The sequence below is a fragment of the Dryobates pubescens genome, chromosome 38, assembly GCF_014839835.1.
Source record: "Dryobates pubescens isolate bDryPub1 chromosome 38, bDryPub1.pri, whole genome shotgun sequence".
Lineage (NCBI taxonomy): Eukaryota > Metazoa > Chordata > Aves > Piciformes > Picidae > Dryobates > Dryobates pubescens.
The window spans coordinates 760,091-783,904 of NC_071649.1; the positions used below are offsets into that span (position 1 = coordinate 760,091).

A 23,814-nucleotide genomic window follows, 5' to 3' on the forward strand; every position below is an offset into this window, starting at 1 on the left:
ATATGGTGTCTGTGTGTCTCTGCATGCTTGTATCTTCAGCTTGAAGAATGCTTCACATATGTGCTCCAGGAAATGGAAGTGTTTTAAATGGAAATAGGAGCAAACCATTCCTCTGAACTTTTTAGAGTGATAAATACCAGGAGGGTTGGGTATCAAGGTTACAGCAATTGGTTTTAGACTGTCTCCTTTCAGTGTACACTGAGGAGAGGTCAGAGACTGCAGAAAGACAATATTGTGCAAGTTTTTTAGACATGCATACTCTAGAGTTCCCAGCTGCTCCGAACACTGACCTCCAGGTGTTATTTTGGGGTGTGTTGGCAGATAGAAAACAGATCTGACAGTAGAGATTCATTTGACTACACTGTAGAAAAATTAACTGGGGAAAGTGTTTATCAAAGGGAACATTACCTGCTTAAGTTTCTGATGTAAATTAACAAAGCCTAAAGATCTAGTACCCTCCTTACCACGCTGTGTTACTGGAAACAGTGCAATAAATACAAACTCTACAGAGCTGGAAGAATGTCTTACTGTAAAAGTAATAATATTTGTAATAAAATTCCTTCTATATTTCATCTATATATTCTAATACGTGTGTGTGTGTGTGTATATATATATATATGCACAAAAAGAATTTATATATGGAAATCAAAATGAATAATGAGAAAACCTTTGCATGTTGTAGCATGTTGGAAGTCCCATGCCTGGAGACTTTGAAGGCCAGGCTGGATGTGGCTCTGGGCAACCTGATCTACTGTGAGGGGTCCCTGCCCATAGCAGGGGGGTGTAACTCGATGATCCTTAAGGTCCCTTGAGGTTTGGAGCAGAAGCCCTATGAGGAGAGGCAGAGGGAGCTGGGGTTGCTTAGCCTGAAGGAGACTGAGGGGAGACCTTCTTGCTCTCTACAACTACCTGAAGGGAGGTTGTAGCCAGGTGGGGATTGGTCTCTTCTCCCAGGCAAGCAGCACCAGAACAAGAGGACACAGTCTCAAGCTGTGCCAGGGGAGGTTTAGGCTGGATGTTAGGAAGAAGTTCTTCCCAGAAAGAGAGACTGGCCATTGGAATGTGCTGCCCAGGGAGGTGGTGGAGTCACCATCGCTGGAGGTGTTTTAGAAGAGCCTGGATGAGGCACTTGGTGCCATGGTTTAGTTACTTAGATGGTATTGGGTGATAGGTTGGACTTGATGATCTCGAAGGTCTTTTCCAACCTGGTTTATTCTATTCTAGTCTAGTCTAGTCTCTATTCTATTCTATTCTGCTCTATTCTATTCTATTCTTCCAACCCTGACAATTCTATGATTCTATGTTCCTTTTGGGCAGCATTAAATTGAGTTTGTTGGAGCAAAAAATGCTGTTCTGAAAATATATTGCTGACAGTATATTCCATCACTTCTGCTGCTGCTGTATTTAAGCATTTTGAAAGGAACCTTTTCTAGTTATGCTAAATGAGAGTTATGCTTAGTGGTACACTGAATGTGGGGAACATGATGATGGGACACCCAGTCCCCACTAGGTGTTATGTGAGGAAGTGTACTCTGAAAAACACAATGCTTGCTGTTATTATGGTGTTTGTCAAGAGCTGATATTCCCCTTGAAAAGTTCTTCTTATAAGCTGATTCTTTTTCTTCTTTTTTTTTATCCCCTGCTGTTACATAAAGGCAGATGGAAGGCTTCCAAGCACTACAAAACTCAGTAACAATTACCTCTCCCAACACATACCAGAACACAGAGCATGTTTTTCAGCCAGCCTGTACTCACCAGGTGAACAGGCTATTGGTGCACTTAGGTGTTTGAAGCACAACTGTTATCATTCATCCTTTTCTTTTTCATAGTGAGTAACAAATTACTTTTGGTAGCTATTAAATGGCATTACAGAGTTTAATGTTATTGCATCTTCAGTCCTGCACTAGTAAGGGTACTACTGGATGTTGCTTTTGATTGTGTTCTTGGCTGGATATCCAATAATGCTTCTTTAATGGAAACAGCTGTTAGATCTTTTCACAGCAAAGTGTTTCCCAATGCCATTTGTATGACTTGCAGAGCACATGCACTGAACCCTATCCTGAAAGAATGGCCAAGACAATCTGACAGTTTAAAGCAGCAGAGTGGCTCCCACAAAGAGCGTTGAGTCAAGGTTTTATGAATTCAGAGGTGTTAAAATAGTAGAATGCACTCCAAGCTCCAACAGAAGCCACACCACTGGTGAAAATTGTCTCTGCGTGGCTCTCAATGCAAAGAGTGGCAGCTGGTTATGGGACAAGCTGTGGAATTTATGAACTGGAAATTCTGTTCAGGAACAAGAATAAAGCAGCACAGCAGTCTGGTATGTCTCTCTGCAATGCCGCTGAAAAGATGTTTTGGCGACCTTCGATGACCTTGGACTGCACACTCACTGGATTTGCCTTTTCATTAATTTATTATTCTAAGGGAATGCAGTACAGAAATGTTTTCCATCCTCCTTGGATCTGGTCGTGTCAAACCGTGCACAACGCTGGGGAATTTTGGGACTGCACTGTCGTGGCCACACGGCTGGTTCAAATGCTGCTCTGAAAGCTGCAGCTGATTCATTAGCCACTCTACATTTTAGCAGGGAATTACTGAACTCAGTGTGGACTGTTTTCTACTGCAGATTGGAACCATGTTCAATAGCAGACACTCATCCTGCTTTTTCTTGCTCTTTGCCTTTTCTTTCTTTCTCTTTGCTTTTTCTTTCTCTTTGCTTTTTCTTTCCTTTTTCTTCTTTTTTCCTTTCTTTCTTTCTTTCTTTCTTTCTTTCTTTCTTTCTTTCTTTCTTTCTTTCTTTCTTTCTTTCTTTCTTTCTTTCTTTCTTTCTTTCTTTTCTTTCTCTGCTTTTTCTTTCTTTCTCTTTGCTTTTTCTTTCTCTCTCTTTGCTTTTTCTTTCTCTCTCTTTGCTTTTTCTTTCTTTCTCTTTGCTTTTCCTCTCTCTGCCTTTTCTTTCTTTTTCTTTGCTTTTTCTTTCTTTCTCTCTGCTTTTTCTTTTTCTGTGCCTTTTCTTTCTCTTTGCCTTTTCTTTCTTTATCTTTGCCATTTCTTTCTTTCTCTCTGCTTTTTCTTTCTTTCAGAGGACACAGTCTCACAGGGGAGGTTAGGCTGGATGTTAGGAAGTTCTTCATAGAACGAGAGATTGGCCATTGGAATGTGCTGCCCAGGGAGGTGGTGGAGTCACCGTCCCTGGAGGTGTTCAAGAGGGGACTGGATGTGGCACTTGAAGCCATGGTTTAGTGTTGGGGATAGGTTGGACTTGATGATCTCTGAGGTCTTTTCCAACCTTCTTCATTCTTTCTTTCTCTTTGCTTTTTCCTTCTCTTTGCTTTTTCTTTCCATTTGCATTTTCTTCCTCTGCTTTTTCTTTAACTTTTCTCTCTTTGCTATTTCTTCCTCTTTGTTTTTTTTCTTCCTCTTTGTTTTCAGTTCCTCTTTACTTTTACCTTCCTCTTTACTTTTTCTTCCCTTTTTCTTTCTCTTTGCTTTATCTTTCCCTTTTTCATTCCCTTTTTCTTTCTCTTTGCTTTTTCTCTTTCTTACACTCTGCAGTGCAATATGCCTGCACTCCTTGAATGTGTCTATCCAAATAAAAGCCTCTAATCCAGACCCAGGATGTGAATAAATCACATGTTCACATATTTCTTTTTCTTCTGTGGATTTCATTGTTTTATCTTCCTTTGAGAAAGCAACAATAGCACTATCCATCTACAAACCCTGCATGCAATGTTTACTTCAACAGGCCAGATGCTTGCTGATGGACAGAGCCTAACAAAACTCATAGATTCACAGAATACCAGGTTGGAAGGGACTTCAGGGATCATGTAGTCCAACCTTGAAATTTACAGGACTTGAATAAATGTAGCCAGCAGAATCAATGGAAGGGTAACTCATTAACTCTGTTTTAAAGAGAATATTCTCTGATGGCTTAAACTGCACTTTTAGTATACACTTCCCTAAACGTTATGGACAGCACAGGAAACCCAACTGACTATGGTTTTGGAATCCCTGTGAAATAATTGTGGTGTTTAGATTATCATCCCTGGGTAGTGGTATACACACGGATGACAAAACCCACTACTGAGAGAGCTTCCCGCTCACATTTTGCTTCTTCTCCTTGCCAAAGACTGCTCAGGAAGCGTTTTTCCCCCTTGCTTTTTGTAGACTCCTGTGTGAGTTAATTTCAGAGGAAAATGGAAACTTTATGCTTAGTTTAGATTGTGATTGAGTGGAAGGGAACGAGGAAACCCAAACAGTCTTTCCCTCAAAGTGCCTTTTCATTTTTCAGCTGTATACTACTTTTGTTTTCCTGTTTTTCAACTTTGAGAGCCATGTAAAAACATGGTGATAGGAACCTGTAGGAAAACTGTCAGTACTTAATTTTTGTTCAGTGTGTATTTTATGTTTATGTTTCCTTTGGGTGTGGGTGTCTTTTTCCAGCTTAAGAACCAAATGTAGTTACAAAAACATATGTAGTGAAAATAAACAGGAGAAATCTCATTTCCTCTGGTGAACAAAGTTCACAATTAGCCCGAGTGTAATTTTAGGTGTGTTGTACCCTGTCAAACACTTCTGCTGGCCAAAGCTAGCTTGCTTGGATTTAGCACAACTGATAAAGGATCTGTGATGTCAGACAAGAATTTAGCTATGCAGAGAAAGGGGAAAAGAGTCGGTCAAATGTAATAATGTATTCTAAAAGTGATTCCTGCCAGCAATTAATGGGGAAATTCATTTTATGAAACACTGTTTACAGACTGACATCTGGAGAACTTCTCAACTTTGGATCATTTCCAGTGGGTAGATTTGTATACTATTCCTGCTTCTTTTCCCGCTTCCCCCCCTTAAAATATTTCACTTTTCTCATCTGTATTATTCACTTAATTATCAGTGGATGTGAATTGTTCTGCTGCTGCGATTCCTTTTAGGATTCCAGGTGCATGTGTTATGAAAGGCATGCTGAAATGGACATTCAGTGGATACTTATTGACATGGATACAGAGATATACAAGAATTCAAGAAGGTTTCCTTACTGAAAGTCAAAATTCTGTTAGTCTCTGAGCAGTTTAGCTTCTTATCCTTGATACGCCTAGAGGCAGTGCCAAAGATAAGTTGCTCCATCACCTTTCCAGGGTTGGAGGTGATGTTGACTGGTCTATAGTTACCTGGCTCTTCCTCCTTGCCCTTTCTGAAGACTGGAGTGACACTTGCTTTCCTCCTGTCCTCAGGCAGCTCTCCTGTTCCCCATGACTTAGCAAAGATGATGGAGAGTGGCCTCGCAATGGCTTCTGCCAGCTCCCTCAGCACCCATGGGTGCATCCCATCAGGACTCGTGGATTTATGTATGTCCAGATTGCTTATTTGATCCCTAACCTATTGCTCATCAACAAAGGCAAACACCTCCTTTATCCTGACTTGCTCTGGGGCCTCAGGGGTCTGAGACTGCTGAGGACAGTCTCCAGCAGTATAGACAGAGACAAAGAAGGCATTCAGTAGCTTTGCCTTCTTTTTATCCTCTTTCACCAGGGCACCCACCTCATTCAGCAGTGGGCTTACATTGCCTCTAGTGTTAGTTTTGTCTGCAGTGTATTTGAAGAAGCCCTTTCTGTTGAAAGGCCACAGTAAGATCTCCCTGGAGCCTTCTCCAGGATGAAAAGCCCAGCTCTCTCAGACTGTTCTCATAGCAGAAGTGTTCCAGCCCTCATTTGTTGTGTAAGGAGAGAACAGCCTCTGCTTCTGCAGATTCATGGGTTATAAAGCCTGGAGTAAAACACTCATTTTCAAAATAGAGCACCTCAGACATAAAGGTGTCTGAGGTGTCTCCTCTGGGAGTTGATATGCTGTATAAACATGCATTTTCAGAAAACAGTAAGGACATAGCTTGTTTGCTTGCTAGTGGTGATCCTGGGAGGCCTCTGAGATGCAGCTCAGCTGTGGACTATGCTGTTGGCAATGTGCTGATTGCAAAGCCCAGGTTTTGCTGTGGAGCAGTGGTATGTCCTCCACAGTTCTGATCACAGCTGATTAGAATCAACTTATGTCGACCTACTCCACTGCAAGCTCCTGCAGGTGATGCTGCTAATAGATTGACCCTCTCTCCATGTTTTAAACATAAGCCTTTAAAAATGTTTGAAGAGACAGCTTTAAGTCACTGTGTTCTCTCATGAGCTACTCAGGGAGCAGTACAGCAAAACAGGAAGAATCTATTAAGCTGTACACTCCAAGATCAGTAATAGTAAGGCATTGCTCATGCAGGGTGTTACCAGACAGTGGAAGGGTCTCTGTGTTTCCATATCTCTAGCTGTGAGGAATAAAAACACTGTATTTATTAGTCCATCCAAAAATACCATTCAGTGCCATTGTGCAAGCTAACCATCTACATAAAGTTTATTGACTTGGTGAAGTTACTTCATTCACACTTAATTACTTTTATTACAAAACTAGCTCCCAGTAATCTGATCTTTAACACAAATCACATTGTTTCTAGCTTCTATGTGGCACCAGTTTGGGATATTCTGTCATCTTCAGACATTCAAACCAGCATTAGTAGGAGAGAGGTCACGAAGCCATAACCAGCCTTCTAGACAACAGTAATGGTTTTCTCCAGCAAACTTTTATGTGGCGTCAGAGTCAAGGCTGCTTCAGCTTTACATGCTCCTCCCAGCTAATTTATCACCTGTTTTCCTTAATGGTGCACTGGTGAATTTGTTTTGTTACATAAGCACCCCATTAAGGCTCTTCTCTTTTTAACTAGGTGGCTGTGTTCCGATCCCTGAGTCTGAGCTGGAGGAGAGGACGGTTGTACCTGGCTCCACAGCAGCGGGTCCCACTCACAGGCAGATGGCAAAGCAGAAATCCAAGCCTGGTAAGAGGAGGAGAATTACGTTGTTTTACTTAGAGGTGCACAGCTCATCTTTTCAGAATGCTAGTGGATATATGAAACAAGTGATGTATGTTCAGACTTTGTTCACATAGTGTTCAGGGTTTGGGGTTTTTTTGGTGGTAATAGTGCAGTGTGTTGGATTCTCAGCTTATTCAACTGTTCTTTCAAGAATAGTTAAGCTGTGGAGATCAGCCTTGGAATTCAGTAGCTTCACAGATGAAAGGTTTTGTACTACTCGGTACTTGAGTGAGATTCTCATAGGTTTTATTCACAACCTCTTCCACTGTGGATGTTTTGGTGTCATAAAGGCTTGCCTTTTCTTTCTGCCTCCCGCTACACTGTGGTGGTTAAACCTTGAGCCAGCTGATTAAAATATGGTCTTTACTTATCTTTTGTGGGGAGACTTCCTAGAATTTCTGAAGGAAATAAAGCCAGCACATTATTTGCTATAATAAAATGGAATTCTACTGGCTGTAAAATATGCTGCTTACACTGATGGCATGTTTTCTGGAAAGGCTTCATGCTGCCGGGAACTGTGATATATAGTGCTAGCATGTTTTAAAAGCAGCTCAGCAAAGGAGTGCATAGCAGTTTAATCAAGTGACTGGGAAGCTCTCAGGCCTTTTTATTTATTAAGTTGTAGCTTCACACCTCTTCCCACCCTTTTTGTCTTTTATCCCACTCCCCCTGCCTCGATTTCATTTAATATTTCAATGTTGAGTGTAAATCAGATGTGTTCTTTTTACATGAGTGATGTCAGCAAGAGCAGCTTGGAGGTTGCAACCAACAATAGCCAGAAGTAAGCAGAAGGTCCTTATACATCTGTAAAAAAAAAAAAGAAGTAAAAATCAGTTATTGGGTGTTTCAAATGCATTCAGCTGCTTGTTTGCCTGGCTAACTGTTGCAAAGATAGGCAGGGTGCTTGTGTGTGTAAGGAAATGCAGCAGCAGAACTTGCATTAGCAAAGTTTCAATAATATGGAGGGTGGAATGGTTTTGGTTGAGAAAGACCTTTAAGGTTGAGTCCAACCATTAACCCGGCACTACTAAACCCTGTACCTTAGCATCATATCTCTTTCAGTCCCTCCAAGTGTGAGTCCACCATATGCCTGGCTAGCCTGTTTACCTTTGTTGTGGAGAGATTTTTCCTCATGTTCAACCAAAGAATTAGCAATGTATAATAATACCACAAAATCAATGTCTGCTCAACCCCACCCCCAACACCTGAGGAAATCCACTGAAGGTCTAGAGCTCTGACTTCGTTGGAGTGCTAATTACCTGCAGCCCTCGTGGCCTTCAGGTCATGAGAAGGGAGGCTGTTAAAGCTGACATATCTGTAGTTCGATGTTTGTTGCTGGATATATTAAGTGCCCTCTTGTTAATGGGCTATTTAATCTCTCTATTGTAGAATACAATCCTGATAACATTCCAACTTCAGGCAACTAGAGCAATAAATCAAGAACATATCACAGGTCATCCCTCCTTGTCTGATGCTCCATTCTTATCAAGCACATACTTGTTCTTCAGTAGTTAATGTTCTGCTGTGTTAAAGTAAATCTGATTGCTGAAACGAGTAGCACGAGAGGAAAAGTGTAAAAATGTATTCATGAGATCCAGAAACAGCAGCATGAAGACCTGCAAATCCTACTGAAAGTCATAGCTCATGATAAAAGCTGAGGCTGACATCACAGAACTGGTTGCTGTTGTTGCTTTGTAACTATAAAAAAGGCAGAATGAAAACTCAGGAAGCTTTAAAAAAGTCTTTAGGTTTCCAGCCATGTGCTATGCCTTTGAATCTAACTCCTTCATGGTAGCAATTGACTGCCATTTAGAGTCATAGGATTTACTGGTTAGTGCAGAGGTGTAGAGAACACCTAGGATATCTAGCACTGAGCTGTCTGGAAACTAATTGCTGCAAGTGTAAGAGCCAAGGGAGCTACTTACACCAGAAGGTAACACTAGGCATGAAATCACAGCATTGCAATGTTTTTCTGGATGTGGTATTTTTGGCCTGAGTTCTTGCTTCAGGCATCAGAGACTGCACAAAGACCATGGTGATTACAATCAGCCCTCAAAGGATATTTGTTTCATCTTCTGTACCTTTTTTGATGAGTTTGCAGTTAATTTCATTATGTCCACTCAATAAGAGCAAAAAGGGAGAAAGTGGAGTAAATGAATTTTTTTCCTGATAGATCTTCCTTCATTTCCTGAGGGATTTCAAGGTTTTGCTTATGAGTTGAGAGGTGGTGTTTCCTTCCTGTAGGTGGCTTTTGTTATTCCTGTCTCTTGTTACAGAGGTAGTTTAATGGCACTACAAAATAATACTGCCTTTAGAGAGATTTCTGCTTGTAGCTAGGTTTTTTTTTCATTGCATTGGGCTCTATCAGCTAAACTTCCATGTCATTTACCAAAAACTCTCTGCAGTTTAATGGCAGAGGTTTAAGTAGACAGAAATAGTTTGAGGTTCCACCACCAAATAGCTCAGAAGTGAAGAGAAAACCCCAAATCTCTTCAGCTGTGGTTGAACGTAAACACAATGGCCGATATCCCTGAAGGGAAGTATCTCTAGTAGCAGACCACATTCCCAGAAGAAGATGGAAGTCTGACTTCCTCAGCTCAGTTTATTCTTTTTGAATATTCCAAAGGGTTCTGCAGGTGGTGAGAGAACTTGAGGTAGATGCAATGGGCTACCATCCATTGAAACAGAGTGGGAAGTACAGTGTTATACTTGCTCCATCTGGTGCCAGTCCAAATCCTAGCAAGAGGATTCTCTACAGGTTGCATTTTATTAATAGTTGCACACAGTGTAATGCAAAAAATCCTTCAAAGAAGTGATGAAGTTGCCTTGGTGGGAGCATAAGTGTTTGTATGTCAGAACAAGGAGTAAGCTCTGATTTCTCTCATGGATACAGTGTGCTGGATTAGGGCAAAACTCAAGCAGTTCTTGGAAGTATAATCACAGGGGTGGAAAAACAAAGCAGAAGAAATTGAATTCTCTACTGAAAAGAAGGTCTTAGCAGGAGGCAGGGGGAGTACCTCACTGAGAAAGGCAGAAACAAGTCCTCTCCAAGGTGTGCTGCACTTGGACACGCTTGCTTATAGATTGCTTGTGCATAGAAATCTGCTGAAGAGAAAGTTGGAACATGATGAGCAAGTGGAGACCTAAATTCCATGCCAGACTCCAAGCTCTCTATGAGTATGTCTCACTCTTGTTGCATTGATTGCTGCCTGCATAGATGATGTTCAGTCAGTCTTCATCTAGCTAACTGTAATAATTGTCTCCCTGTGACAGTGTGGCACTGAAGCCTGGCTGTATAATTTACCATAATGCACTGGAAAAAAATATTCAACAGTTAATTCACATGAAACTCTTGCTGCTAATAAATATCTGACCTTTCTAATCTCTTGCTGGTAAGGTGTACTATGTAGTGTATGGAGATGACTGCCAGTCACTCCATTGTATCCCACTGGGAGGTTTTTAAACACCTTTTGAGTTTCATGAGTAGATGTAGGAAAGAAGTCATTGCCTCAAATCTGTTGCACAAGTGGTGCAAAGAACTGTGAGAGAAGTGTGGGATTGGGACCTGAAAGACTGTGCTGTGCTATGAGAAATTATGCTGTAGGGTAGCATCCTGCCATAGGCTTGCAAGTTAACTCGTAGGAAATACCATATTGACATGTTCCAGGCATCTGCTAAGTATGTCAATGAGGCTTTTGGCTTTGTTTGGAACAGTTACTTAGGACAGCAGAAAATGACATCTAGTAGGCTTGCTATAGGTCTGTGTAAGGAGAAAAGGAATAGCTCTGGCCCAGTCACGAGGTGTCTTTGTAAAGGGAATTAATGGCTCTGTGATGTTTTATTTTTATTATGGAAATCACAGTATCACAGTATCACAGTATCACAGCAACTAAGGTTGGAAGAGACCCCAAGGATCATCAAGTCCAACCTGTTCCTGGAGGTGGCGTGGACGTGGCACTTGGAGCCATGGTTTAGTTAATCATGAGGTGTTGGGTGACAGGTTGGACTTGATGATCTCTGAGGTCTTTTCCAACCCTACTGATTCTATGATTCTAATTGATCTCTGAGCAACTAAACTGAGCTTTAGGATGAGGTAGCAATGTATGTATTTATGAAGATATAGCCATTGAAGTAAGTATTCTGTATTCCTCATACACTGCTGCTACATGCTGCTTACTCTGAATGTCCTAAAATCTATTTGTCTAAATAATCTTCCTGCTGAAAATTTCAGACAGAAAGAATCTGGTGGCTCTTATATAAATAGTTTCATGCTGGTAAATGATGAGTAACTTCACTAAGGTGATGGAAAACCAAGTTACTGTGCCTGAAAGAATGATTGGGCTGAAACATTTATCTTTGGGTTTTTTGGTTGTTAGTTTTGTTCACTTGGTTTGCTTTTGGTTTGGTGTTTTTTTCTTTAGTGGAATGCTGGTAGTGGTTACTTTGTAGTTTGCTTAGGATTTTCCAACACTGGGAGTCAGGTTTGTCAAGCATCTGTTGGAATTTTTGCAACTTGTAAGACTTGATTTTCCTGGCTGTGTTTCTCATGAAGGATCTTGCTGTACATGATCAATCTAAACCAAAAAAAGTCTTGAAGATTTAAGGGAGGTGTTATCCAAGCGTTGCCAGGATCATTCAGGGTAATCATTTTGTCTTTTCCTGAGAGAGCAACAGAGAAAGCTTCTCAGAATTGTTTGTATTTAAACAATAAATGTAAATGCTGTTGTTTGTGAGACCAAAGGTTTGGTATTTGCCCTCACTACCGTGCTGCCACTGGTTTTGAGTTAGATTCTTTGTATTCTGCTGTCAATGCAAATATTTAGATGACTTGAGGATTAAATTTCAAAGTTCTCATGTTGTATGATTATGTTCAGTGAAGGAAGTAAACTTCCACAGTTTAATATTCACAGCATCTAAGAATGAGAAATGTCTCAGCATTTATATTTCTCTGTTGAAATAGATATAATTTTTTTTTAGCTGTCTTTAATTTGAAGCATCTGGCTTATTACTTTTGATTAAACACACAGGCAGCTCTACATAAATGACTGTGAGGCTGAGCTATAAACTCCAGTGACACAAGACATTCTGAGCCAAATACTCAAGACACCCCCTGACATTGCACCCAGACGTTGCACAGCTGCACATCTTTTGCTGCATGTTTTGCTTAGTGTACTTTACAGAATCACAGAGTGTTAGAGGCTGGAAGGACCTTGAAAGATCATCCAGTCCAACCCCCCTGCCAGACCACAGTCACACAGGGACACATCCAGGTGGGTTTTGAATATCTCCAGAGAGGGAGACTCCACACCTTGCCCTGGGCAGCCTGTTCTAGTGTTCTGTCAACCTCACAGTGTTTCCATGGAACTTCCTATGCCTCAGCTTCCACCATTGTCTCTTGTGCTGTCATTGGGCATCACTGAGCAGAGTCTGGCTCTATTCTCTTGTTACTCACCCTGTACATCTTTATAAACACGAATGAGATCACCTCTTAGTCTTCTCCTCTCCAAGTTGCAGAGCCCTCAGCTCCCTCAGGCTCTCCTCATAAGGAAGATGTTCCACTCCCTCCAGCATCTTTGTGACTCTGTGCTGGACTATTTCAAGCAGTTCTCTGAGGCCCTTCTTGAGCTGAGGGGTGCAGAACTGGACACAATATTCCAGATGTTGCCTCACCAGGGCAGAGTAGAGGGGGAGGAGAACCTCTCTCAACCTACTCACCACACCCCTTCTAATATACCCCAGAATGGCAATGGCCTTCTTAATTTATTTGGTACTTTATCTACAGCATTGCATGACAATGTTCATGTAGGTGATAGGGGTATTGTTCAAGAGGATTTTCTACCCTTCTTATCAAATATTGCTGTCCTTGTTATGCCCAGACAATTTTAGGAACTATCACAGAATGATGGGGCTGGAAAGGACCTCTGGGGATTGAGTCCAAACCCCCTGCAAAAGCAGGTTCACCTAGAGCAGTCTGCACAGGATCATGTTCAGATGGGTCTTGAAAGTCTCCAGAGAAGGAGATTCCACCACCTGTCTGGGCAGCCTGTTCCAGTGCTTGGTCACCCTCAAAGAAAAGAAGCTTTTCCTTAGCTTTAGGTGTAAATTTGTGACTTCTAACACATGCTTCCAGCCCACAAAGATTCTTAGCTACATAACCCTGTGTAAACAACTCTTATTAGCAAACAAGACTGCAATTTTTCTTTCGAGCCCAGTGACACCTTGAAGTGTAGCTGTATCCTCCTTTTTGCTCATGAATTGTAGTTTACATGTCTATGCAACTGTGGGAAACCCATCTGTAAAGCTGCTTCTCACAAAGTGATGTCATGTAGGTTTTTCTGATCGTATTTAGTGTATTTGATTTTAGAAAGGAGTTTTCTTAAGCACTTGAATTTGTACAAACAGATGGTAAAGAGCTTTTGGCTAGAAACTGTTGCCAGCTATCCACTGGAGTCTTTATTTTTGTACCGTCCCGTCCTTACTGCTAGCTTTCACCTACCCAAATAAGCAGACACACAGCTTTGAATTTGTTTGGGGGTGTGTTTAAATATGCTGTAGAAACTCTTAACACAGGTCTAGGACAGATTCCTGATTATTTATGTGTTGGACTGAATTTTTCAACACACACCAGTGAGATACAGGTGGCCTTACTGCTGTTATTGCAATTATCATTGTTTGCTGCACTGGTAATCATTTGGATGTTGATATTCTTGCCAGTTATAGGAAAAGTATTTTCAAAGTACTCAGCCAAGCAATTAACTTTTTCAGGTTGGACAGAATAATAGTACAGAAAGCAGTCCTAAGACTAAGTGTGTTGTACAGGAGATCAAATCTAAAGGAAATGTATAGCTGAAGCTGCCTAGAATAGGATTTCATGCCCACGGTGAGTTTTCAAAGCAGTGGGCTGGACAAATCAGTTTGTTGGTGTGGCAGTTTGAGGCTGATGCCTGGGGAGGGAGTTTTCCACAGCTCTTGAGTAGAGAGTGGTAGAATGTAAATAAATTACCACTGGGCAAATAATGATAAGGTCTAAATAATCACATTGAGCTGATAACTAACATAAAGTAGGTTGTATAAACTATTTCTCTCTCTTTCTCATCTTCTTTGCTCTAGCAGATACCAGCTGGTAGCTTTTGCTTGCCTGTTGGTGACCTTCCTGTGTCCAGAGGTCCAGCCCAGTGGGTGGACACAGGAAACTAGGTATTTCCTACCATAATGCTCTGCACCACTATAAGATCCAGCGCAGGGTCTGGCACTTCCTCTTTCTTCCTCCTCTGTCAGCTGGTAACTGGGGGAGATGTCTCCCGGCCATGGGCCTGGCTAGGGCAGTCTCAGATCTGGCCAGCTGAGACTAGCCTAGCAGGGGGTGGGGGGGGAAGAAGGAGCCCTGGGGGTCTTGGGTCTACCCTCAGGTGGGGTTGGGATGTTTCTGAGTCTGCTTTGGGATCTCTTTTGTCACTGGGCTTCTGGCTCTCTATAAACATTCACTGCTTTCCACTTAAACTTCCCATCACTTTTGCAATCCGTTTGTCTGAGTCGTTATTTCTGCCCGTGGTGGGGAGGGGGTCTGCCTCAACCCTTCACACCTTGGCTGTGTTCTTGTTGTGGCTAAGTACTAATGAGCTACTCTCTGCTTTTCTCTTTCTCATTTCTCTTTTCCCTTGCAGAGGGGAGAAGGGGGTAGAGAGGGGGAAGCTATTGGTAACCCCCTGGTCTTGTCCAGAGGGGTTCTTGTGTTGTTTCTAACTTGTAAATATTGTATATTTTGTACATATTAATTGCATTTCATATTTCTAGATTGTCGTTTGCTTGTAAATAGAGCTTCATTTGCTTCCATCAACTGAGCTGCTCTGGCAATTTTATTTTGGAGGGTATTTTCTTCAAATTAGCTGGGGGGGGGTAGGGGGGTGGTAATCTCAAGCCACCACAGTTGGCAACACAGACTTTTAAGCTGTTCATGGTCAGAGTTTTGAACTTGATCTTCTGCATGAAGTTTGGTTGCTACACCCATGAGGAAAGAATGAATGACTTCAGACTTACTATTTGAAAATCATTGAGGGACCAATTAAGAGGGCAATTTAGCTGACAGCTGGAGTTCAGTTTCAAGCCTTTTGGTGAGCTGCAACAAAATCTTTTGTCCCTGAGCTAAAGAAGAGTCTTCAATTAGAAACAAATCTGGCAAAACCAGTGGTGGCCCCAGGTAAATGAAAGCTCCTTCAAGACCCAAACTTATTAGTAGCTCACTTAGGTATTTCCTACTGATGTATTGTAGCACTATAGACTAGATCCTTGTTTCTTTCTGTATGGACATAGCTGTATAATAGGAAAGATACCAGGAGCCTGCAGCTGCGCCCACCTAATACTTCAAAATTGCTAAGCTAATTGTTTCCACAAGAAAAGGTGCAAAGAAAGTCGCTGGGCTACAAAAAGCCTATTTTTCTGGAGAGAGCTGAAGAGATTTATGGAGGTTTTCTTTTCCACAGAGTCTGTTTTTCTAAAGAGCAGTTCAGCTTAAGAGATTAATGTGAGAATTCCTTCATTAAGTCAATACAGAATAAAGTCCAGTTTCTCTTTTAGTAGCAGCTTGTATATACATCTCCCGTGGAATGTAATATAACACATGAGAACGCAGCAAGGCTTACTTGGGTTCTAGTGTTTGCAGCTTCAAGTCTGTTATGATGTGTATTATCCACTGCCATGGGCTCAGAGATCACTCCACACTCCAATAGTTCTGGCAGAGTTCTACAAGATGTCTCCTTGCAAAGGTTAAAAGTCCCTGGCTGGTTCCAGTTTGGTTCATGACTGTCAATGAAACAAAGAACCCAGGAGTACTTTACCCTCTGCTTTGTAGGTTGTCACAAAAATGGGTATGAGGAGAGGCTGAGGGACCTGAGGCTTTTTAGTCTGGAAAAGAGAAGACTGAGAGGGCATTTAATAAATGTCTATAAATATCTGAGGGCTGGGGATCAGGAGGGAGGGGACAGGCCCTGCTCACTTGCTCCCTGGGATAGGGTGAGGAGCAAAGGATGTAAGCTGCAGCACAGGAGGTTCCACCTCAACTCAAGGGGGAACTTTTTTACTGTAAGGGTCACAGAGCACTGGAACAGGCTCCTCAGAGGGGTTGTGGAGTCTCCCTCTCTGGAGACTTTGGAGGCACATCTGGATGTGTTCCTGTGTGACCTGAGCTAGATTGTATGGTCCTGCTGTGGCACAGGGCTTGGACTCAATGATCTCTTTGGGTCCCTTCCAACCTCTGACACCCTGTGATCCTGTGATAAGATCAGAAGGAAAAAAAATAACACATGAAATGTACAATCAAGGTATAGAGAGCCTGAACCTTTTCCTTCAAGTTTGGTGACTTCAGTGGTCTGAGAATTCAGACACTCTTAAAATTATTAGCAAAATGCTGCTGTTGATGTAGTTAAGGCAGCAGCAAAGAATTGTTATGAGGGACATAACATCCTCATGGCTGTTGGAAAGCCTTTCCTTATTTTTATCAGTTCCTGAACATGAGAACTGCTGATGGATTATTGAAGATCCAGAGCCCATGAAGGACTGGCTGAGCAGGGGGGTGTTATCTAAGGAGCAAAATTAACATCAACGCTAAACACCTTGTGTGTATGGATTCTGAAGTGGCCTTGTATGCAAGAGAGGGGAACTATAGTGCAGTGCAAGGGATCAAAAAGATGTTTAAAACCTTTTTATCTGGCTAAATATTTGGGGCTTTTTCATATTTCCTTGGCAATTTGCTTGCATAACTGTGAGCTTAAGAGAAGTAGATCATTGTCTGTCACTAGGATTCATTCACTTGTCCTCTGCCAGTAACGATGAGCAGGACAGAAACTACTTTGACTTTTCTGTTATTTGCTGTTCCTCACTTTTCTTCTGTGACAGTGAAAGTTACTGCCCTGTTTTCCTGGCTAGTGCTGGTTTTGTTTCCTCACACCATTTATTTATTCTGCCCTCATATCAAGTGTTGCCATCTAAATATGCCCAGCACTTTGTTTCTGGTCAATGTGAACTACTAGCAATTGTTTTCTGACTCCATGGAAAATGTTTTCACCATCTGTTTTCCACCCCCCCCAATGCTTTACTGACTCTCCAGTTCTGCTACACAAATTTTTTTGATACTGTTTTGTTTTGTTGAACTGGGAAATCTTAATTTTGTTCAGAGCAGGGATAGCTTTCCATGTGTTGTTTGGATTAGCATATTAATCTTGGCTTCCCCCCCTTTTGTCAGATCTTTGTTGGATACTGAGGTAGCACACAGATTTATGTGCTACTTTGTTGGCATTCTGGAAGTGTCTATTAAAATTTACTTCCCACTATTGATTCTTCTGACCCACTGTACTTGGCACTGGAGGGGCTCTGTCTCAAATACTGGGTTCAGTTTTGGACCCCTCACTGCAAGGAGCGTGTCCAAAGAAGGGCAGTGAATCTGGTGAAGGGTCTGGAGAACAGGTCTGGTGGGGAGTGGCTGTGGGTACTGTGGTGGTTTAGCCTGGAGAAAAAGGAGGTTCATGGGAGGCCTTCTCACTCTCTATAACTAGAGGTTGAGAAGTGGAGGTCCGTTTCCTCTCCCAAATAACAATAAGACAAGAGGGAACAGCCTCAAGTTGCACCAGGGGAGGTTTAAATTAAATATTAGGAAGAATTTCTATCCTGAGAGGGCTCCCAAGCCCTGGAACAGGCTGCCCAGGGAAGTGGAGTTGCAATCCCTGGAGATATTTAAAAGCTGTGTAGATGTGGTGCTGAGGAACATGGTTTAGTGGTGGACTGGGCAGTGCTGGGTTAACAGTTGGACTTGATCTTAAATGTTTCTTCCAACCAAAACAACTCCATGATTCCATGTGCATTTGTGTTAGTTGTTATTAGAATCACAGAATTGTTAGGGTTGGAAAGGACCTCAAGGATCATCCAGTTCTAATCTCCTGCCATGGGCAGGGACTCTTCATGCTACATCAGGTTGTCCACATCCAGCCCAGCCTTAAAAATCTCCAGGGATGAGGCTTCCATCACCTCCCTGTGCAACCTGTGCCAGTGTCTCACCACCCTCATGGGGAAGAACTTTGTCCTAATGTCCAATCTGAATCTACCCATTTTTAGTTTTGCTCCATTCCCCCCTCTCACTCCCTGACACCCTCAGAAGTCCCTCCCCAGCTTTCTTGTAGCCCCCTTCAGATACTGGAAGGCCACAATTAGGTCTCCTCAGAGCCTTCTCTTCTCCAGACCGAACAACCCCAACTCCCTCAGTCTGGCCTCATCGGAGAGGAGCTCCAGCCCTCTGCTCATCCTCGTGGCCCTTCTCTGGGTTGATTGAATCTTGGTCAGCTGCTTATGGTCCTGGACAACAAGGTCACCAGGCAGAGGAGAATACAAAGACTTTTGGCTTCTACTGTCCATTTAAAGAGGTAATTGAAAGGAAGATATCCAGTAGCACAAGAGAGAGACAAGCACTCAACTTTATGACTACCTCTACTGCTGATAATAAGTACTGCAAGTTGTAGTGAACCCTCCAAACTCACTGAACACTCCAAGGAGCTGGAATTGTATAGCTGAAGTTTCCTATAAACTCAAATTATGTGTAATAAAGGTCACTTCTGGCCTCAAACTGTTTCACTAAGTGTCTCAGGATCTTGAAGTTCAATAGTAAAGCAATCGTTTGATATATCAGATGAGTATTAGTGAACTCCAGGATGAGGCTGTAAAAATGGTTTTCCAGGTCTATTTCCAGGTTCCACTCACTTTATAGCTTGTAAACATTGGCCACCAAAGGGAGATTAGCTCTGAGTCTTTAGGAACCATTTGCTGGGAGGGGAAAAAAAAAAGAAAGACATTGTGGAGGTGTTAGAGGTTATTTTCCAAAATACCTTCTTTTAGAAGTAATTTTAGCGTCTTATGTCCCTTTCTCCCCTCCCAGTTCCAGAAGGCAGCCATCCATATTATGAGCTAATGGCTTAAACTGTCTTTAGACAAATGGCTGGCTTGGAGATACAAGATAGCATGGAAGCACCTGAACCCTCAGCGCTCCCTCCCTGAGGGCTGACTCGGCAACCCCTTGAAAAAGAAGGGCTTGGAATGGAAACTTTGACTCCCGTTTCGAGATCTGCTGACATGCCTGAAAGGAGGGAGCGGATTCCCACATGCTCTTTGTTGGAAAGTGTTACTGGAATTGCAAATAGGTTTTCCATGTTGCTTTGTGGAAATTATCAGTGCCATTGGAAGCCCCTTTGGAGTGCTGGTAGGACTCCGAATTGCCAAAGAACGGTCGTTGTTGGTAATATGGATGATGCTTAATGGCAGAGAATGTGATTTTAAACACTCTTGTGAGTAGTGCTGAGACATTTACAGACTTGCTATCAGCAGGTTTTCCCTCTTAATTATTAGAATGAACTATTCAATGTTGCTGCACTGTCAAGGTTCTGTAGTTCAGAGCTTTTGGATGGATTTCTGTGTGATTTCCATGTTTGTGTAGGTAGGTGGTACAGTGATGCTAGGGTTGGCATAGCTCAGAAGGGGCTTGAACCCTGAGTCCCAGGCTGAGCTCCCAGCTGTTGTTATCCCTGCTGGAGCAGGACACGTTTTGGGAGTGGTGGCTGTAGTTCTGTGCCCCTGTTGGGAGTGGTGGCTGTAGTTCTTAAAGATCATTTAAAATGGACAAGACAATAATGATTTCACTTTTGTATGCTGTAATGTTAAGAGCTTTCTACAGTGTTTTGAGTACTTGTTGCTGCAGTTCCCCAGTGTGAACACATGCAGAATTCACAGAAGACCACTTTCTGCTTGTAATAGTAGAGTCTTCTGGGGCCCTACTTCTGCAGGCTCTCACAGCTATCAGAGCTAATGGCCTGGAACAAGCTCCTTGGTTCTTCACCTGGCTCCACCAGGGAAGGGGGCAGCACCAAATTCTTTTCCATTCTTACAGTCTCTTTGCTTCATGACCTGGTTCTCCTTGGTTGTGGCTGTGAGAGACGGAGTGTGCAAGCACACTGACCATGAACATGTCATATTTCTAAACTCAGTGAGGAATTAAAACTTAGGAGCTGCTGACTCTAACTTTGGCTATAGGCACCGCAGGTCTTCTGATGTTTTCTGTTAAAAAGAGGCACATCAGTTACAGTAAGAGAATATAAAAAGCTAGGGTTCAAGAACTGATTGATGCTTACCATGCTGAGGGTGGTTGATTGACTGTTAAAGAATTGTTTGGTACCTTGGATCTGAACAGCGTTTAGCAAGACTTCCCCAAAAGGGACAAGCATCAACAGGGAAGTAGCCCTTGTTATTAAAATCTTACAGTCGTGGAATGCTTTGGGTTGGAAGGGACCTTTAAAGGTCATCTGGTCCAACCCCCCTGCAGTGAGCAGGGACATCAAGTGGATCAGGTTGTTCTGAGTCCCATCAAACTTGGCCTTTTCAAGGACTGGGGCATCTACCAGCTCTCTGGGGAGCCCAGGCCAGTGTTTCACCACTCTGTTTCTTCTTTCTATCTAGTCTGTCTCTCTTCTTGTAGCTTAAAACCATCACCCCTTTGCCCAGCTAGAGAAGACTATCCTCATCTGCTGAGTTTTCTAATAGCTAGTGGAGTGTGTGACCAGGAATAGCCATGCTGCACGAAGCACTGCCTGTGTGTCTTACTGCCCTGTGTGCAAGCCTTGGTGTTAGTAAACAGTATGCCAGTGCAGCAGGCTAGTCAAATTTAGGTCTGGTAACATACAGTGGGTGGAAGAATAACTTGTACTTCATAGAACAGATTTTGGCTCCCAATTCTTGTCCTATTTCAGAGGGAAAATCAAAATGCTGAGCGGCACAGGGTGTGGTATCTGGAGCATTGTGACAAGTAGGTCTGTGTCCTTTTCTGCTGCTACATCACTTACTGAGGACACATTTGCCTTTATCAGTGGCCTCACAGAACAAGGTCAGTCACACCAGAATCCTAATGCCAGCTAGGCCAGGTTACCTTTCAACTCAGTATGCAGCAAATAAGACACTGCTTAATCAAGTCTGAACTCTTAATACAGTTGTCTTGAAAACTTCTCTATAAAGATTGCTTTTGGCTTGATGGTAATAATGAATTGAATCTGTGATTATTTTTGTTTTCTTAAATGTGTTTTGGCTTGTACATGTTGTATCTCTTTTCAAGTCTAGTCCCCTGAGTGTCACAGAGACTGATGGGCTGTGTAACACTGCAATACCCCAGCTATGTATTAGCACCCTAGAGAATACTACTTTAAAAGGCAGAAGCTAAGCTTTTTTTCTCACCACCCCCCCCGAAGTGTAGCCTTAGCAAAGTGTTCTAACTTGGATTTTGATGGAAATCTCTGATCCCATTCAAGAAAAACCTTGAATGTGAGTTAGGAGTTAAAAATAACCCAAATTATATGCATGTAGAGTTGGAGCTCTCCTGTGGGTCTGTTTATCAAGCAAATGTTGTTATTTTGTGGCTTTATTCTCATGTGTTTAATATTCCAGCAACTGTCAGATGTGTTTTAATTTGTGTTTTTCATTTGAATGAGGGCTAACAAATTGTCACTCTGAGATTTGGCAGCTGCTATTATTGCAGGTGGGACAGAGGAGGGGGAAAAAATAAAAGGCGAGGTAAGAACAGAGGATAGAAGAACAGAGCACAGCAGAAAATGGGAGGAAAAAGAAAGCACAGTAAATGCTCCATATCAAGTGGGTATTAGTTCTCTCCCCTGTAGTCCTAATCCAGCAAAGTTTTTAATTGTGAAAAGCTTAATTTAAAACACATGCAGGCTTTCATCTGGCCTGCATTGCTGGCAACATTAGGCAAACATTCACTGTGACTGTTCCTTAGTGCACACTTTAAAATGTGCCTGGAAAGATAACTGTTGCATGGTTAGGCTGCTAGCAGTAGCTGGGTTAGCTGACTTAAAACTACATTGATTGTCTCCCAGCGAGCTGTGGCCTGAATCAGGGCAGTTGTCATGGCTGTATCTTCCTCCCAGCAACCCAATATTTCTTCATTCACTACTGTTGATTCAACCAGGTTCTGTTTGGACCCTTGCCCCAAATGTGGCTAAAGCTGCTTCTTTACCTCAGTCTTTATCCATTATAGTTAGACCATCAAAAGGAAAGGGTACTGTGACCATAGAATGGTCTGGGTTGGAAGGGACCTCCGAAGGTCATCCAGTCCAGCTCTGCAGTCAGCGGGGGCATCCTCAACTGGATCAGGTTGCACAGAGCCCTGTTGAGCCTTACCTTGACTATCTCAAGGCCTCAACCACCTCTCTGGGCAACCTGTTCCTGTCTTCCACCACCCTCATGGTACAGAACTTGCTCTTAACATCCAATCTAAATCTAGTTTTCTCTAATTTCAAACCATTGCCCCTCATCCTGTCACTCCAGGCCTTTGCAAATAGTCTCTCTCCATCCTTCTCATAGCCCCCTTCAGGTGCTAGAAGGCTGCTACTAGGTCTCCCCAGAGCCTTCTCCTCTCCAGGCTGAACACCCTCAGCTGCCTGAGCCTGTCCTCATAGCAGAAGTGTTCCACCCCCCTGATCATTTTCATGGCTATCCTCTGGACCTGCTCCACCAGGTGCATGTCCAGGTCCATGGGGTCAGTGAATTGTAACTGAGTCTATAGGTACAAAGCTGCTACTTCTGCAGTGGAGGAGATTGATGTGTGCATCACAGTGCAGGGAAGAGAATGTGGCTATCTGACAGTGGGCCATGCATGTATCAAATTGAGTATAACATGACATTGGCCTATCTTTTGACTCCATCAACTCTGAATTGTTCACCATTTAGTTGCAGGAGCATGAGTGCTGGTTCAGGGAATGGGGGAAGCCACAACTGTCCCATTTTACTGTAGCTTAAACTGCCATGTGAGTTGCAGCCGCAGTAGCTGAAGCACATGGCAGACCCTTAACAAACATGAGCACTGAGAAGTGAACCCAGAACACTATTAGGATTTTGGTTTTTTATATGCCATATTAAGTGGAACTGTAAAGCTATTCTGAGTTCTGTTACCTAATGAAGCAGTGCTCGAAATACCAGGCTATTTTTAGGCCGTGGAAGAAGGTGGTTTGTGTACAATAGGGAGCCTCTTCCTCCTTGTGTCCACAATCCATTGTGCCAGAACTCATTTAGGCTTTTTTCCTGGCAATTTTCTCACAGCTTTAAAATTGTGGACACAGGACCTAATCCAACAAAACTCTGCAAAGAATTTTGTACATACACACTGCTAAGTGTATGTAGTCTCACCACACTCACAAGAGAGTACAGTGGGCAAAGTGAAAATGCCCTCTGGTCTTTCTGTCTCAACTGTGTTTGGTCTGTCTTGGAGTAAAATTGTTTTTAAGCCTGGAAGAAATGTCATATTAGGACAGCTGCTTCTCCTATCCTCCGTAGCATTTTGTTGGTCTCATCAAATGGAGAACAGGTCAAGACTCCATCATGAACATGAAGCTAAGCCAACACATAAATACCCTTGAGAAGCAGTTTTAACATTTTGGAATATTTATAGCTAACAGCGAAAGTTTAGGATAATAAACTGTTCATGAGCTGCGTTAGTTCATTTGCTCTAAAGTACAGGTTTTATTCTGGCTGAATTCCAGACATCTGAGCATGGACTAGAAATCAATCTGGAATGGCCTAAAATTAAATTACCATTCTCTCTTTTCTTTTCTCTTCGTGAAAAGGACTTTTCAGAGAAGCTGCCTGATACACAGAGTGTAATAACATGAATGTGAGCAAAAAGGCAACAGAAGAACCTTTGTTACATTTCATTTGGTTTCTGGAGTGCTGTTCTGACACTTCTGCACTGACTTAATGTGTCACATCCTGTATTTCGCTGGTTCTTTCTTGGATCCTCAATATTTGATATTTATAGGCTTGTAATACATTGAGACCTATACTGTGTACTTTAATGCAAAAAAACAAACTAGAAAACAAAGACT

General features: G+C 42.4%; 1 protein-coding gene across 1 annotated transcript in view; it reads left to right on the top strand.

The window, feature by feature from the left end:
• Positions 1-23,814, top strand: part of BBS9 (Bardet-Biedl syndrome 9) — a 290,732-nt gene that overhangs the window by 158,609 nt on the left and 108,309 nt on the right. Inside the window, exon 22 of the mRNA XM_054177165.1 lies at positions 6,752-6,862. Coding sequence (XP_054033140.1) covers positions 6,752-6,862 — 111 coding nt within the window. The remainder of the gene's footprint in view (positions 1-6,751; positions 6,863-23,814) is intronic.